Source organism: Phodopus roborovskii, unplaced genomic scaffold, assembly GCF_943737965.1.
Source record: "Phodopus roborovskii unplaced genomic scaffold, PHOROB, whole genome shotgun sequence".
In the NCBI taxonomy this organism is placed as follows: Eukaryota; Metazoa; Chordata; class Mammalia; order Rodentia; family Cricetidae; genus Phodopus; species Phodopus roborovskii.
This window is the reverse complement of record NW_026126469.1, coordinates 29,040,034-29,057,057: the sequence shown is the minus strand read 5'-3', so window position 1 is coordinate 29,057,057 and position 17,024 is coordinate 29,040,034. Positions and strand designations below refer to the sequence as shown.

General features: G+C 39.3%; 1 protein-coding gene across 1 annotated transcript in view; it reads right to left on the bottom strand.

Annotated features, from left to right (window-relative positions):
- Positions 1-1,717: 1,717 nt before the first annotated feature.
- The window catches only part of Btla (B and T lymphocyte associated), a 31,560-nt gene continuing 16,253 nt past the window's right edge, over positions 1,718-17,024 (bottom strand). Inside the window, exons 2-6 of the mRNA XM_051191544.1 lie at positions 13,149-13,469; positions 9,402-9,437; positions 8,020-8,160; positions 5,824-5,870; positions 1,718-3,219 (exon numbers count right to left, since the gene is read on the bottom strand). Of these exons, the coding sequence (XP_051047501.1) occupies positions 2,971-3,219; positions 5,824-5,870; positions 8,020-8,160; positions 9,402-9,437; positions 13,149-13,469 (794 nt within the window). The 3' untranslated portion in view covers positions 1,718-2,970. The remainder of the gene's footprint in view (positions 3,220-5,823; positions 5,871-8,019; positions 8,161-9,401; positions 9,438-13,148; positions 13,470-17,024) is intronic.

The following is a 17,024-nucleotide window of genomic DNA, read 5'->3' as shown; positions in this document are numbered from 1 at the left end:
ATAGAGGGGAGAGAGAGCAGAGCAAAGAGAGGGACAGAAAAAAGGATGGGAGGTAGGCAGGGCCATTTTAAAAGGGAACGTAGTGACTATGCACAGCTGGTGTTCTTAGTGGCTGCAGCTGAGGGTGAATCCTGTCAGATCCCCAAGGACAGGCCAGTAAAGATGCCTGAATACTAACAGCCACGAACTCAAACAGCTGAGGTTGCTTGTGCAAGACCTGCACAAGACGAGTGCCATCAATGTCCCTCATGGATGGAAAAGGGACTTATGATGGCTGCTCCTACCAGCTGAACTATTGGCAGTTGATTGACAGGTGAGAGGAGGGAGGGGTCTTCAGCATTTTACCACTGGAGAGTTGCCATTTCTTCAATTTCAGGTAAATTTTAATAATTTTTCTGTCTTACTGGGAACAATCAACAATCTTAAAGTTCATGAAAATCATTAAATTATCTACCAACTGTAACTTCAATAAACACAAAAATAATCCTAGAACAAATTACTTTGAGAATATATATATATATATATATATATATAATATACATACATACATTAAGTAAAAATAAGAGCACAAATAATATGTGATTTTTGACAAGCAAGGTAAAAACATAAACATAATCTACCATTCATAGAAGTGAAATCTCTAGCAGTGTCTTCCATTGTAAAATATAAGAACATTCTTTGTTTGTTTGTTTGTTTGTTTTGGTTTTCAAGACAGGGTTTCTCTGTGTCACAGTCCTGGCTACCCTAGAACTTGCTTTGTAGACCAGGATGGCTTCTAACTGCCTGCCTCTGCCACCCAAGTGCTGGGATTAAAGGTGTGTGCCACCATTGCCTCACTAAGAGCATTGGGGGCCTAAGAGATGGCACAGCAAGTAAGAGTGTTTGCTGTGCAAACATGAGGACTTGACTTTGGATTTCCCACACCCACGTAAAAGTGTGGGCATGAGCAACTGTAGCCCTAGCAATGGGGGACAGAGACAGAAGGATCCATTATCTCACTTCCTGCCTGCTTCCAGGTTCAATGAGAGAGACCTTTCCTTAACAGAATTAAGTGGTAACCAATAGAAAAGGACACCTGATGTCCTCTTCGGCTCCTGCATACACAAAGAGTACACACACACACACACACACACACACACACACACACACACACACACAAATACACATGTATACATACACACACAAGGTTTTTAAAAGAATGTTTTATATAAAATATAAAAAATTAGTTTTTAAAATTGGAGACAATCCTGATAGAATTGCTCAACTCACATGTTGATCTGGTAAGGGGAACAAGGCACTGTGCTCATCCCTCATCCCCCATACTTCCTGTTTCTATTTTGAAGAAGAGCAGTTAAAGTAGCTATTCTAAGGCTTTTTTTTTTTTCATACATGCCTGCACATACACCTGGCTGAAGGAGCTTACCTGGGGTTGGTTGCAACAGTATCTGAAAACAGTATCTGCTCTTTCAAATCCAGACAACTGAAACCTGATATGAGCCATGGGTGAGAAAATTTTTCAGAAAGGCTTCTTTGTTGTCTGTTTATTAATACATTCTCTACTCGCATCCCTATTCTCACCGTTTCTGACCTTATTTTCTTTAGTGACTAATTTCTTCTAGTCCTTTTGTACCCGCTAAGCAAACTAAAAATAGGGTAGCAATCTGACTGTTTTTCCTTGTCTTGTATCTGTAAGTCACGTCTTGCATTTGCCCACACACACACACACACACACACACACACACACACACACACACACACACACACACAATACTTGAAATTATGTAGACCACATTCACTCATCTAGCAACTCATGTGTTTGTTCTAGTGGCTTCTAGCTCTTGCCATCCACTGTATACTAAAAGATGGTGCCATTCAGTTTCAGAAGTCAGAACTCAAGCCTCAAGCTGATGAATAAAATTATGAGCTATGTTTTAAATAATTAGACTCAAGTAATCTGGAAATTCAGAACACCCGAAAATTAACTATCCTCTCAAGCAGCTACAATGTTTGAATTTAAACCTGAATTATCTCCATATGTCATACTTTATGATCTCTCCTGATTCTTTTTATAAGAAGCAAGAAATAGACATCAATGAGGCTATGTCAACCCCTACTGATCAACTAAATATTCCAGACTCTTTCTTTCTATGAACTGTCACTTGAGTTTGCTCTCACGTAAAGCATAGGGTGGTTTAAAAGTTCACTGTAGATTTGCCTTATAATATCTATTCCCATTGACTCTTGTTCATAAACTCAAATGTGTATATTAGTTCAGCAGCATGGCATCACATTCATGTACATTACTTGGTCCAAATACTACCACTTTGATTACAGATACACTCACTATGCATTTATAAATCCTTTACTACCTGACTTTCTCAATTTAACAGGGTGAAAATATGCATCTCATTGGCAGATAATGCACTTTGGCCCCATATCTATTTGGAATATTCTGTATCTGTGCTGCACCAATTACCCTTTCTAATGTTTTCTGAATTGAGTCCAAGATAATTTTCCTTTACATTAGAAAAAATAAAACACTAGCTATAGATTGACATGGGAAATTGTCTTATCATAGAAAATTGACGGGAACATATGATCATTGATGTATTTATGATTAGATAGTCAAATTGGGCCATTCTTTTTCTAGAATGTGTAGTGAGCTAATCCAAACAACACACTTCTTTCTTCCCTGGTAGTCTCTCTGATATTTCCAAAGGAAATATTAAATTCACACACTGGGTAAGACATGGTCAAATTTAAACATTCTATTATTCTGCTATTTGTGCTATGAGTCTTCCCAGAAAAAAGCTCTTGTGTAAAATGCCTCCAAAGTTTCCATGGACCTTTAAGACACAAACTATCTTAATGTGAAAATTCCCAGGTTGTTATTTGACCCTGGAGGTCCAGAAGATGGTATTAACAAGTCCATCATGCAATGCTCACAGCCTGTGTGCATCAGTGCCAGGTTTAACTTCTCTTACAAATGGATGCGTATTCTGTGGGTGCCTCTTGGATGCTGCTTGCCTGTCTTGGGTTCTTTACAATAACAGAATGGTTCAGAGAAGCATAAACAATGCCCTGTTTGTTTCCCTCCAATTGTGAGTCAGTTGTGGATTCAGACCTTTCCTGGACACTTGACCAGGGATCATTATCATAAATGCCAGTTTCTGATGGCAGTGTTCGGGAATTTGTCCTTGGACTCACTGGAATATCAACCTACAAGAGAAAAGAGATATACCATGTAAGGACATGATGAAATGTATTCATTATTAGACTCTGACTGAAAGACTACCTGGTGTCATGCACATCAAGATAGACCATCTATTGTTCCTCATATAAGTTACCTAATATCTGCATTTATAGTAAGCTTTGTATTATCAAAGGATGAAAGTGTTGGTTCATTGTTTGGTTTTTGCTTGTTTGTTTTAGATTTTTGTTTTGTTCTGTTTTCTTATGTTATGTTCAAGTCCTCATGAGTACTAGGCAGGTACTTGACCACTGAGCCCCAAAGGCCAACAGTTGAAGTCCACTATGCTCTTCCCAAACAGTTGTTTTGTACTATATTGGGGGTCATTTGAGGTCACAGAACATAAATAATGCTCTTTCAATGGAAAAACTACAGTCCAGTTCATAGGAAAAGAAAAATAAAGCCACCAAAACTTTAAACGGTGTATAACACATTGGCATATGGGGCATAGAATACCAAAAGATCAAGACAAAAGCAAAAAGATCTGAGACCCCCTCAGGAGAGCAGGAATGGGAAGCATCACAGGTTGTTCAAGACCCATTGTAATTGGAGAGCTAAACTAGAAAATGGAAGCCAATATTGAAAGAACAAGGATTGGATTAAGTTCTAAACTATTATTCTAGTTCTTATTTCTATCACAAGAAAATCATCATACTTTCACATAGTGCTAGAGACCTAAATAGTGTGAGACAGAGGGGAATTTTTGGAAACTAAAGTGAATCCTGATATTTTCTCCCTCCTTTCAGTTATTTGTTAGCTTCTCCTGGCTATATAAAAAGTGCAGATGGTAAAAAATTATGATGTTGTATTAATGTAAAGGGTTTTAACTTTTATACATGGGAGGGTGGGGGTGAATCTGTATGTGTGTGAGTAAGGTGCATTCACCCATGTGTGTGCATGTTGAGGTCAGAGGTCAATGTCAGGTTTATTTCTCTATCCCTCTCTACCTTATTTGTTGAGAAAGGTGTTCTTACTGAAGCTGGTACTTCACTAGGCTTTCAACTAGGCTGGATGGCCAATGAGCCCCTGGTTTAACCACTTTTCACTTCCTCCCCCACCTCTGGGTTTTAAAATGTATGCAACCACACCCAGATTTGACATAAGTGCTAAGGATCCAAACCCAGTCCTCAAGCTTGCACAGAGTACTTTACCCACTGATCCATTCACCCAGGGCTCTATTTTGACATTTTATGAATCTACACTTTGCCAGCCAAGTTGTATTTTTCCTAAAAGTTACCAGTTCTTCATCTTTGACTATTCATACTCCTGTGGTCCTCGGTAAGTCTCACTGTGACATTTACAAAGGGATTTCTTTTATGTCTACCGAGGAAAGCTCTGTCCTAAAAACATGCTTAGTCCTAACTTGAGAAATGAGGCAATACCTGCCGATATGCTGCAATTTGCCTATGAGGCGAGCACCTAGAAATAACACTTAAGGTTGGATGTCTGAAGGAACCAAGGGTAGACTGGCTAAGATGGAAAGTGTCCCCACACAAAATGAGCCTGCATGTGGGGCACTGTCAAATGAATTGAGGTCCCTGATATACTTTCCAGTCTGTCAATTAAGTTGACTCCCTTCATCCGAATGGCTTATCTCACGTAAAAACTCTGTTAGCACAAACATGGTTCTTTGTACCTGAAGTTCTCCTGTGACACTCTATAAAAGCAATGGTGCCACAAGGCAAGTACACTATGATGCGGTAGCCAGAGATGATAAAGGATGCAAGACAGAGGCGTGCTGTCTCACCTGGCATGACTGGCATGACTATTACAGTTGTAAGGCTCCTTTAAAAATAAATGTGTTGACTTCTAATTAACTTCCCAAAAGCCTTACCCTTTTAAAAGTGTATTATGACTGAGTGGAGTTCCTATACAACCATTTTTAGTCCCTTAGAACAGTGGTTCTCAACCGGTGGGTCACAAGCTCTTTGGCAAACCTGTATCTCCCAAAATATTGACATTACAACTCATAACAGTAAGAAAATTACAGTTATGAAGTAGCAATGGAAATAATCTTCTGCTTGCAGGTCACCACAACATGAGGAACTGTATCTAGTAGTATTAGGAAGGTTGAGAACCACTGCCTTAGAAGGCCCATTCTGAAATAAAATCAGAACTCTGGACTTTGCTGTTATGGTTTGTTTACTTTCTATTAGTAACTATACATAATAATGTTTTACTATGACATACATGTATGCAATAGATTGTTCATTTTCATCCTCCATTGTTCCCTATTATCCCCTTCCCAGTCTTCCAACCTCGTTCCTTTCTCCAACTTATTCTCTTTCTATCTTGATGGTTCTCTCATGATGAATTTCATTTTGGTGGCTAACAATAATGTAAGTGAGGGTTTATTTATAGTGACTAACACTAAAAAATGGCTCTCACCCCCCATCAGTTATTGACTACTGTGTGGGTTCCTCCCCATCCCATCTTATACAAGTAAGACAATCATAGCTGATGTGAAAAATCGTGTGTGTGTGTGTGTGTGTGTGTGTTAATGTCATATAAACCTACTGAAAATTACATATGGTAATATAATGTGTTTGTCTTAAGAGATATTTTAAACATACCAGGTTCATTTCCGTTCCTGCTAAGCCAGAAGACTTCTTTTCTTGACCTGAAGGATTAAGAAAAAGAAAGAAAGAAAGAAAGAAAGAAAGAAAGAAAGAAAGGAAGGAAGGAAGGAAGGAAGGAAGGAAGAAAGGAAAAGGGGTAATCGAAAGATGTTAAAGAAAGCAAGGTCAATTATCTTCCTACTATACCCACCTCCCTGCATGCCAGCAGTCATATTGTTAGTTCTGTCTTGGCTACCATGTACCACACACACCTGAGCCTGTAAGAATGGACATGCCCACTCCCCTGTGTTCACTTCTTACATCACCCAACAGTCTTCACATCCACAAGGAAGGAATAGTAAAGAACAGTTTCGAATGTTGGGAGTCACTGCCTACTCAATGCTGAATGCATTCTGCCAGCTCTGATATATATGGGGCATCTTCATCATACTTCTTCCCTAAGGCTCAGCTAACAGGAAGGAATATTGTAAGAGCCAGAGGTTCGTGAACATGACTATGCCATTATATCAAGTAACTCACAACACCTGTGATTTCTTGCACAGATCTGTGCAAGATTAAGCCAGCCAGCATCCCACCCAGTACAGGAGCCCTGGAACCGTTAGCTAATGACAGATGATGGCTTCTGGGAGAGGAAGAGTCTATTCTTTTATGTGTGTAGTCTCCCGTAGGTTACCATGCCCCAGTGAATCTCCACAGTTATATGGACAAGAGCAACACTAATTGACCCAATGGTATATATATTGTGGTAGTTTGAATGTACTTGGCCCCCCATAATCTCATAGGGAGTGGTACTATTAGAAGGTGTGGCTTTGATGGAATGTCTATGGCCTCTTTAGAGGAAGTGTGTCACGGTGGGGGCCGGCTTTGAGGTTTCCTATGCTCCAGTCAGTTGACTTCCTGTTTACTGGAAGATATAGGACTACTACTCTGGCATCACATTTGCCTGCATGCTGCCATGCTCACCACTGTGACGATAATGGACTGAACCTCTGAAACTGTAAGCAAGCCACTCCAATTGGTCATGATTCTCTTCACAAAACAAACAAAAAACCCTAACTAAGAAGTAAGTGTGTGAATGTGTGTGTGTGTGTGTGTGTGTGTGTGTGTGTGCGCGTGCGCGCGTATAATTTGGAGAAGGATATAAAGGGATCTCAGAGGGGTTAAAGAAAAAAAGCAGGTGACAATGATCAAAACACATTGTATGAAATTCTCAACAAACAAAAATAGAAAAACGTAACAAATGTTTTTGTTACATCTATGCTCCCAGCTCCCTTTGGATATGATGACTAATAAAGCTTATTCTAGTTTCTTGTGTTGTGTAGTTACAGAGGCAGAGGTGGGTTTATAGGGGGTTCCTCATAACTGTAAAAAGGCTCTGGGATCCAAAACCACTTACTTCAAAACACCAGAAGCACTTCCGCCCAGACAAAGGTTTCTCTTGTGGCAGCCAAACAAGGGATGCTTTGTCCCACTGAGTTTCTACAGCCACACTGTGGCTCATGTTGTAGAAAAGGGTAGGGGAAGACACAGAGAAGAACAAGGGAATAGAGAATATAGATGGACCAGATCAGCATGCCTTTCCTGCTGAGTTTTACTGTTGAGTGGTGACAAGGACTACATGATTTCAAAAGGGAAAAGCAACTACTTTCAAAATTTAACAACTCTCTCACTATAGGCAAGTCCACATTTTCAAATGCAATGCTATTGAGTAAAAGCCTGATTCAAGCACGTGTTTATGACACCAATAGAAAGTATAAAACCATTCTGTGGACCATGATTCCTTATTTAGATAATGGTGTGTATTGTTAGAATTATGTGGTAGAGTTGTGGAAAGGGCTTGGAAGAAAAAAACTAAAATCAAACATGTTCATTCAAGAGATTGTTTCAACGTGACTAAAGTTTGGGTGAATGTTTTCTTGTACACAGCTAAGATTGATGTATATAGTATGAAAAAGTTCAAGAAATTAGTTCTCTTAGCCATAACCCTAGACTAGCATAATGATGTAGTAAGTATGCCTTACCATGCCTGGAGGGAGCCTAAATTAATGCACTCAGTTTTCTAGTGGAATCTAGTAGTTCTCCAGGAATCATCCAAAACAGAAAACACTAGCCAGATAAAAATAATCTATCACCCATAGAAAATAAACCCCAAATGTGTGGCATATAAGGGCAGAGGGAATTGCAACCCACCTTGGTGCCTTTTCAGGAAACAGACCAAGCAGAAACAGATAAGCAACAAAGGGATTGCCACCAAAGGAAGCAAACTGTAAAGCAGCCAGGTCCTGTCCACCCTCTCTTCCATGGTGGATGGTCCTGAAGCACTGGTGGCATCTGGAATATCAGACACTGTTGAAAATGGTTAAGAAGTCCTAGACGCATTAGAGTTGGCAATGCCCCTTTGCATTGTCATAATTTAAATAGAGGAACTTGCAGGCTATGCCCTCTATTTCTCCATTGGTGGTCCCAGTACCATCAATCCATTCTCTTTAACTTTTGTGAGCATCTCACATTCTGTTTGGAAAACTCATCTGTAGAAAGATCTCTATGATAATTCCAACAAACCACTTCACCAGGCCCTTCCATTTATAAATTTAGTTCGGTGCTCAGGAAGTCATTTCCTTTACATAGTTTTAGAACTTGAGAGGAATGTTACTGCTCCAAAAATTTCCCAAAGGCAGAAAACTCATGAATGGCAGTTGAGACTCACACCAGCAGGTTTCTGATGGTATGCTTGGCTCTCTCTTATGAGTTACCATTATCTCCAAACATAAAATACTTTTGCCTTTACCAGATGTGCTTTGCTTAGCATCTAGCTAGTGCTCATTATTAGTGTTAGCATTCACCAGGTCCCTGTTTGATCGAGGTTGGTTGCAACTTATAAATAAGGTGTGACCCAGCTCAGTGGATCAAAAATAGTATTTTCTAAACAAACTAGAAAATATATGAATTCATAATACATGCTATTATAGTGGCTCTCAACCAGAAAAATGTCTCATCCCCCAGAAACAGGTGGTAGTTTTGAGAGATACTTCTGGTATCACAAGGTAGGAGAGGATCTGCATCTAAGAAGGAGAAGTCAAGGGCTTGATAAACTCCCTGCATTGCACATGGCACTCCCCCATTCCCAGAGCACAGAAATCAAATGATGCCACTTTCTATGGGTTTTATGGACTTGCTTTTTACGTGTGCATAATCTGGGTTATGACGTAAGGTGCACTGTTTCTTTGGGGTTACTGTTAATACATATCAAAAGCAGTGAGGTGAAGGATTGCATTATATGTGTGACCCTCCCACCCCAGATTCTTTCTTTGAGTGTAAAAACAATTAGGAGCAATTGAAGGGGACAGACAGTGGGCACACAGTTTAATGATACAGAATGGTGGCAGATGTACTGCACCTGCTATTTAAGTCGGGCAAGCAGCCTAGAAGCAGACACAGCTGTCTGGGAAAAGGCAGTTTGATGACAAACAATAGATAATCTAATTCAAACACACTCGGTTAAGAAGACCTTATTCCTATTATTTATCAGAACATCAAACAAACTTGCTAATTTTGATTGGTTTGATACTTACTAATTAGATGGTTCTCTGAACCTTTTTGAGTCTTTTCTGAAATAGAAAACAAGAGTAAGTAGCAAAATGGATTGAGAAAGTACTCAAAGTTACCTTTAAAGTCAGAGCTATATAGAAAGGACTCCAGTGTTGCCACAACAATAGAGAATGCAATAATGCAGGGCAAGTCCAGCTTGCATAATTCATGAATCTTCACCTTGAGATCACAGTACACAAAGCAAAGGGGTTCTTTTCAAGCCAAAGAAAGGCTACTATCTGCACAGTGTAACCTTCATCTGACTTCTTTGAAGGTTCTCCCTTCCTCATTCCTTAGACATAAGGACACATAGACCTGCAATATAATGAATGATGCATGCAACCCGCAGGAGCTCCTGAGACTGTGGGTGGCCACACAGAAAAGATACTCTGGGCAAGATGCTAGGTGCTCATTCTGAAACAAAGATTGTGCCTCTCACTTCCTGCCTTCTCACGCAACCCTCATCCCCTGCACAATAGCCTCTGCAATTTTTTTCTTCTGTTGCCAATCAGAAACTGACCCGGGACAATTGAGAGACACAGTTATGAATCAATGCATACATTGCAGTGGCTGTTCCTGACTCTGTGAGCTAATCTCAGTGGACCCTGCTTTGTTCCACAAGATGCCTTTCCTCATTCTAGGAGACAAATACTTTCTCAAAAATATGCAAGCCTTTTCCTGTCCACATTTGTCCTTACACAAACCAATTTTTATTGTGAACATAAAAACCAAAGGTGAGTCACATGCGAAAACAGGGGCATTCCCAATATCCCCTCAGAAAGATATTTCAAGGTAAAAAAAAAAAAAAAAGAAAAAGAAAAAGAAAATGAAAAAACCAAAATACTTGTATCGTATCTCCAAATCTTACTAATTAAAAACATGATCATATTTCCAGGACATACTTCTTTCCTCATTTCACAGGAAGTTCCCTGAGCACTTGAGTTCAAAAATAAAAGAAATATTTTTATATTTTTACTCTTCCCCAGTAATCACCATTCCCTAAAGGACACTATATACTCAGCTAAAATTTAAACTAATCCTAAAAAGAAGTGTATTTGACTTTGACAAGATAAAAACAACCCACAAAAGCAAGATATGAGTTCTGTTTTTTAAGGCACTATAAGCTTTTATGGAACTTGACATATTGTTATATAATGCATCGGGAAAGGAAATATATAATAAATGAGAGACATAGACCTTACAAAGGAAAAATATAATTGTGATGGGTATAAAAGTGGACCTAGGCCCTGCCCCAAATGACTTGACAGACTTTGATGATCCCTCATGGTTGACCTCATTCTCACTGAGGGAAAGGATGGGGAACCAGTGCGGAGCATGGGAGGATGGGAGGGAGAGAGAACTGGGATTGATATGTAAAATAAGATTGTTTCTCATTTTTAAAAATTTATATTTAAAAAAGTGGATATTCTGAAATGTTTGAGAATGCCATAACAAGGATGATGATGGAGACGTGTTAAAGCAGGACCTGGGAAGATGGGTTACATGTGTGAGTTTGAGGAACTATGTTGCATCTTCAGTATTCACATAGGAAATAGACCATGACAGTTCCATCTGTAATCCAATGCTAAGAAGGCAACAATAGGAGTATCTTGAGTTATCACTCACTAGCCAGCCTAACAATTCAATTGAGTTCCAGGTTCACTTAAAGAACTTGTCTCAAAAAATAAGGTGGAGAGCAGTTGAGGAAGACAGCAAATGTCAGTCTCTGCCTTCCACGTACACACATGTGTAGACACATGAATACACATGTGCACTTGTATGCACGCACACACACACACACACACAGAGAGAGAGAGAGAGAGAGAGAGAGAGAGAGAGAGAGAGAGAGATGAAGCAATGGAAAGTAGAGCTGTTCAACTTGGAAAATTTCCTCACTAAAGTGACTCAGGAAGGTACGGAGAAAGCTCTAGAGGATCATTATGTATTCAGAGCAATAGTTTCTTATTAGGCATGTGATTTGCAAACATTCTCTCATGTTCTGTGAGGTGACTTTTCACTCCTGATAATGTCCTTTGATGCAGAAATGTGATTAATTGTGACAAAGTCTACTCCATCTTCTTTCACTGTTGTTTTGTGCTTTTGTAATCTAGGAAATGATTCCAAAATCTAAGATCAAGACTTAGTTATTTTTAATGCAGATGTGTGGTTTTGTGTAAAAGTAGTTTTGTGGTTTAATTTCTTATATTTAAAATCTGATCAATTTGGGGGATTTTTTTCTTATTATTGACAATTTCATTCATATATATATATATATATATATATATATATATATATATATGGATATACAGTTGTGTCTCAACATCATTTGTGTTGGGGTTACTTTTCCTTCCTCCTTTCTTTTTCATTTTTGGTGGATTGTTTTTTTCTTTCAGTGCTAGAGATCAAATCATGAGCCTCCAATGTGGTATGTAAGAACTCTACCACTGAGCTTAGTTCCCAGTGGCTGTTGTTAAAGGATACTTTTCTTTCCCAGTTGAATGATTTTTAACTCAGTTCTCCAAAATCTGTTGAGTGCCTTGGGCAAGGTGACACATACCTTTAAGCCCAGAATTTTAAAGAAGAGATGGGTGGAATTCTGAGTTTCAGTACAGCCTAGTCTACACATCAAGTTCAGACTAGCAAAGACTACATAGTGAAACACTTGTCTCCAAGAACAAAGCAAAGCAAAGCAAAACAAAAACAAACAACAACAACAATAACAAAAATCAATTGAGAGGCAGTACATCTGGCTCAGTGGTTGAGAGAATCAGCTGATCTTTTAGGGGGCCCGGGTCCAGTTCCCAGAACCCACATGGAAGATCAAAAACCATCTATAACTCCAGTACCAGAGGCACCAGCCACATATGTGGTACACAGACATACATGCAAGCTAAAACACCCATGAACAGAAGGTAAAGATAATATAAAAAGTCAATTGATCATATACAGGATTTTATGCTAGACTCTAAATACTACTATATTAGTCTCACCACAGTATTTAAAAAGCTATAGTTCAATAATGAATTTTGAAATAGAGAAGTCTTTATCTTCCAACTCTCTTCTTTACCCAAATTACTTTGGCTACTTGGGGTCTGTTATGCAATATGGCGAATTTTAGAATTAAGTATGATTTGATGGAGATGATGTTCAATCTTGGGGTCTGTCATCTTTCTAATAGTAAGTCTTCCAAGCTGATGACCATCAGGTATTTTTACACCGTAATTTCTTTGTTTGTTGATTCATGCTGCAAATCTTCTGCTTACATGAATATAACTTTTACAAATTCTAATCAAATAAAAGTTAACAACAGAAAAACAATGAAGAAAAAAGAAAGCAATATTGGTGTGATCACCTTTGAACCTGTGAAATAAATGTTTTAATCTCTAAAGGCTGCAGTAGCACACACCTTTAATCTCAGCACTCAGAAGACAGAGGCAAGGGGATCTCTTTGAGTCCCATGACAACATGGTCTACAAAGAGAGTTCCAGAACAGGCAGACCCTGTCACAAAAAAAGAACTGTAACTTCCATTATCTTTCCTCTGTTGTTCTTGACCTCACCTCTTTCTCCCCCTACACAAATGCTCATGACTGTCACAATCAGAAAGACAGGGTAAGCTGTGGATGTGATACAAGTGTTCCAACTTCTAACCAAAGCACCCCAAGTCTGGATTTCCTCTTTCACAGAAACGCAATGAAAAAAGCTATAGATGGTCTAGGGTAGAGTACTTACCTGTCACATTGATGGCTATTATGTGGCTATTAATAACCTCAGAATTAACATCTGTAGAACATCTATACAACCCATCGTCCCTGGGATATATTGGTTCAAAATGAAGAATAAAAACTGAAACCTGGTTCTTTTCTTCCCAACTAGTGTGTTGCTGAGGTCCAATTTCAAGAGGTAAAAAGTTTCTTCCATTGTACTTGCACCACGTCACATTAGGTCTGTGAACACAATATGTCACAGGACATTCAATTCTAAAGAACTCTCCTGCTGTGGGATATTTCAAATGCCTGCTACCGGTAAGTTGTACTTGGCATGACTCTTCACCTAAAACACAAAAGCAAAACTGGAATCAGTATGATCTCCTAGGACCATAGATACCACAGCAATTATTTCCACCAAAAACGCACAATTCCATAATTTTCCTCAACACTGTTTTTTAGTACTTTACCTCCACTAGCTCAGTGTGCTACATAGCTGGCACATAACAAATATTTGCTTTAAAAATAAATGATTTCACTGGGTGGTGATGGCACACATCTTTAATCTCAGAACTCTGGAGAAAGAGTCAGCCAGATCTCTAAATTTGAGGTCAGTCTGGTCTACAGAGAGTTCCGGGACAGCCAGGGCTGTTACATAGAGAAACACTGTCTCAAGTAACGAACAATTAATTAGTTAATTTCATCCTCCCCACAAAATAATATTGTGATTTCTATTTTACAAATGAGGATGAAATACTACAGAACTTGCCCATGGTTATATGCTAATTGAGACTTTTAAATCATAATGTAGCCTTTACTGTACAATTTACTAGCATTACTTTGTGTTACTTCTTAGCCAGCACTGCTATAGTAAAGTTTAAAAACGAATTATAAACAATCACTTCCCTATAATACTTGGCTTTAGTAATATTCTTGCCTTGTTTTTCTTCTTTTGTTGTTTTGTTTCTATGTTTATCTTTGTTTTATTTAGAACTGATTCTTTTGTATTTATGTATCCTTCTGTCATGCAATACATCCCAACTATAGTTTCCCCTTCCTTTGTGCCTCCCAGGTACCCCGCCTCCACTTCGCTCTCCACCAGATCCACTCCTCCATTTCCCTTCAGAAAAGAGTAGGCCGCCCAGAGGTATCAACAAAGCACTGCCTAACAAGATACAATAAGAATAGGCATAGACTCTCTTATCAAGGCTAGAAGAGGCAACCCAGTCAGGTAAAAAGAGTACCAAGAGCAGGCAAAAGAGTCAGAGACACCCCACTCCCACTGTTAGGCATCTCATAAAAACACCTTGCAAGATAAACAACTATAACATATATGCAAAGGACCTAGTGCATACCCATCCAGGCTTTGTGATTGCCACTTCAGTCTCTGCTTAGTTGATTCTGTGGGCCATGTTCTCCTGGTGTCCTCAACCCCTCTGGGTCTTATACTCCATCTTCTCCCTCTGTGGGGTTTCCTGAGCTCCACCTAATGTTTGGCTATGGGCCTTTGCATCTGCTCCCTGCTCCCATCAGCTTCTAGAGAAAGCCTCACTGAGGACAACGGGGCTAGGTACTGATCATAAAAGCAGAATATCACTAGGAATAATTTCATTGATTTTATGGGGGTGGAGAGCAGCTGTGTCTGGTTCTACCCTAGGCCTCTGGGCTATCCAGTCTCCAGTTCCTGGCAGCATTGGGCATGGACCCCCTCTCCTTGTGTTGGTCTCAAGTTAGACCCGCCATTGTTCGCAGTCATTTCTTGGCCACTGCCACAAGTTCAGTGCCACCATCACCCAGCACATCTTGCAGGCCTGGCAGATTGTAGACTGAAGATTTTGCAGCGGGCTTGGTGTTTCAGTCACACCACTGGAAGCCCTGCCTGGCAATTTACAGCAAACTTATAGCCAATACCATCCTAGAGCCCTTATCTAGTAGCTGATGGAAACAGAAGCAGACACCCACAACTAAACACTAAGCTGAACTCCTGGAATCCATTTGAAGAGAGGGAGGAGTAATAAGTAAAGGGGTCAAGACCAGGCTACAGAAACCCACAGAGACAGCTGACCTGAACAAGGGAGAGCTCATGGGACCCCAGACTGATAGCTGGGAAACCAGCATTGGACCAACTCAGACCCTCTGAAGGTGGGTCTCAGTTAGAAGGCCTGGGCAGTCTAAGGGACCTCTGACAGTGGAACCAGAATGTATCCCTGGAGCACATTCCTCATGGAGAGATAGTCCCTTAGCCTAGAGGCAGGAGGGAGGGCCTAGTCCCTACTCCAAATGACTTGACAGGTTTTGATGATTCCTCCTGGAAGCCATCACCCTCCCTGTGGAGTGGGAGGGGGGGTGGGGAGTAGGAAGTGGATCAGGGTCATGGGAGGGAGGGAAGGAGGGAGAGGAAACTGGGATCAATATGTAAAATAAGAAAAAATAATAAATAAATAAATATAAAGAAAAGAAATAAAAACAAATTACATAGAGAGAAACTCAAAGCAATCTCACTAAAATAAGGAACAAGGTAAGGCTAGTCACTCTCTCCGTATCTAGTCAGTATAATACTATAAGACAACTGAATAAGATCAAGAGGATACAAACTGGAAAGGAAGTGTTCAAAGTTTTATTATTTGCAGACAATATGATAGCATACATAATCATTCTCTTGTTTTTCCATTGCTTTAATACTGAGAGACATGCAACTAAGCATAACTATCACAGGGTAGCATATGCTGTGATGATAGCTGAAGTCTGCATAAATTACAAAGCAGAAAGCGAAAAAGAGCACCCCACCTCTTTGGGAGATACCTACCAGAAAGATATCTTGGAAATATGCCTCTTTTCGTTTGGGGGGAAGCGAGTTTTTCTCCTGAAAACATGCCTTCCTCCAATGACTTATGAGCCTTGAGTTAATAATTGCCAAGAGTTTATAAAAGCACAAGCCAGGAGTAGTGGTCCATATGGATAATACTAGTACTTAAGAGGCTGAGGCAAAAGAACTGACTGAATCACACAATAATTTTCAAGCCAACCTGTGCTATATATCAAGACACTGTCTTAAAAAGCAATACAAAAGAAAAAAGCGAACAAAACCTATAGCATAGAAAAACAATTTAAAATTTTTATGTCACTGAATGAGCTATATTATCATTAACTTATGCATTATTTTATCATTAATTTATCAGGCACCTTGTAACCTTAACACATAAAATAAACTTGAAACCTAGGCATGTGAGAAAGCTCTTCTCTAAAAAAGACAACATAAGATGCCAAAGTCACTTCACTTTACACACAGTTCTTATAATTTCATTATTGTTTGCTAATCAACCTATAATTGTGTTGTATTAAAACCACGAAAATCATAAAACTTAAAATTATGTTTAACCATACCCCTTTCTTGAGACAAACAAGTGTGCAATTTGGTCTACAAAGGATTCTACCAATATGGATATTTCTAACCAGAAGCTGGCTTCAAAGTCATACGCTTCAATTGCTCAAGAAAACAGTCATTTGTAAGTGTTCACTCTCATAAATGAAGGGCTATGTTGTTCCTTTTTGAAATCCAAATGGAAAAGGAGCAGAGGAAATGGCATGATCATGACAACTTTAGGAGTCTTTGGGCATCATTTTCATCATATAACTGCTATGTCTGATGCATCAAGAAATTACTGGGTAGAATTCCCTGAGCTGGTAAAATGAAATAAGCAAAATAGGCAGATACCATTCATTAAGTACTTTGTGGGACTTTCCATCTTTTTCTTTTTACATTAAAGAAGAGGCTAAATATAGGGTCTTAAAATATTTCAAGTCCTTTTTCCTCCACCTCTATGAATCTTTCTTAGTTGGTTGTTGTTATTGTTGTGTTGCTTTGTTGTTTTGGCTTGAATTTTTAAGACAGAGTCTCACT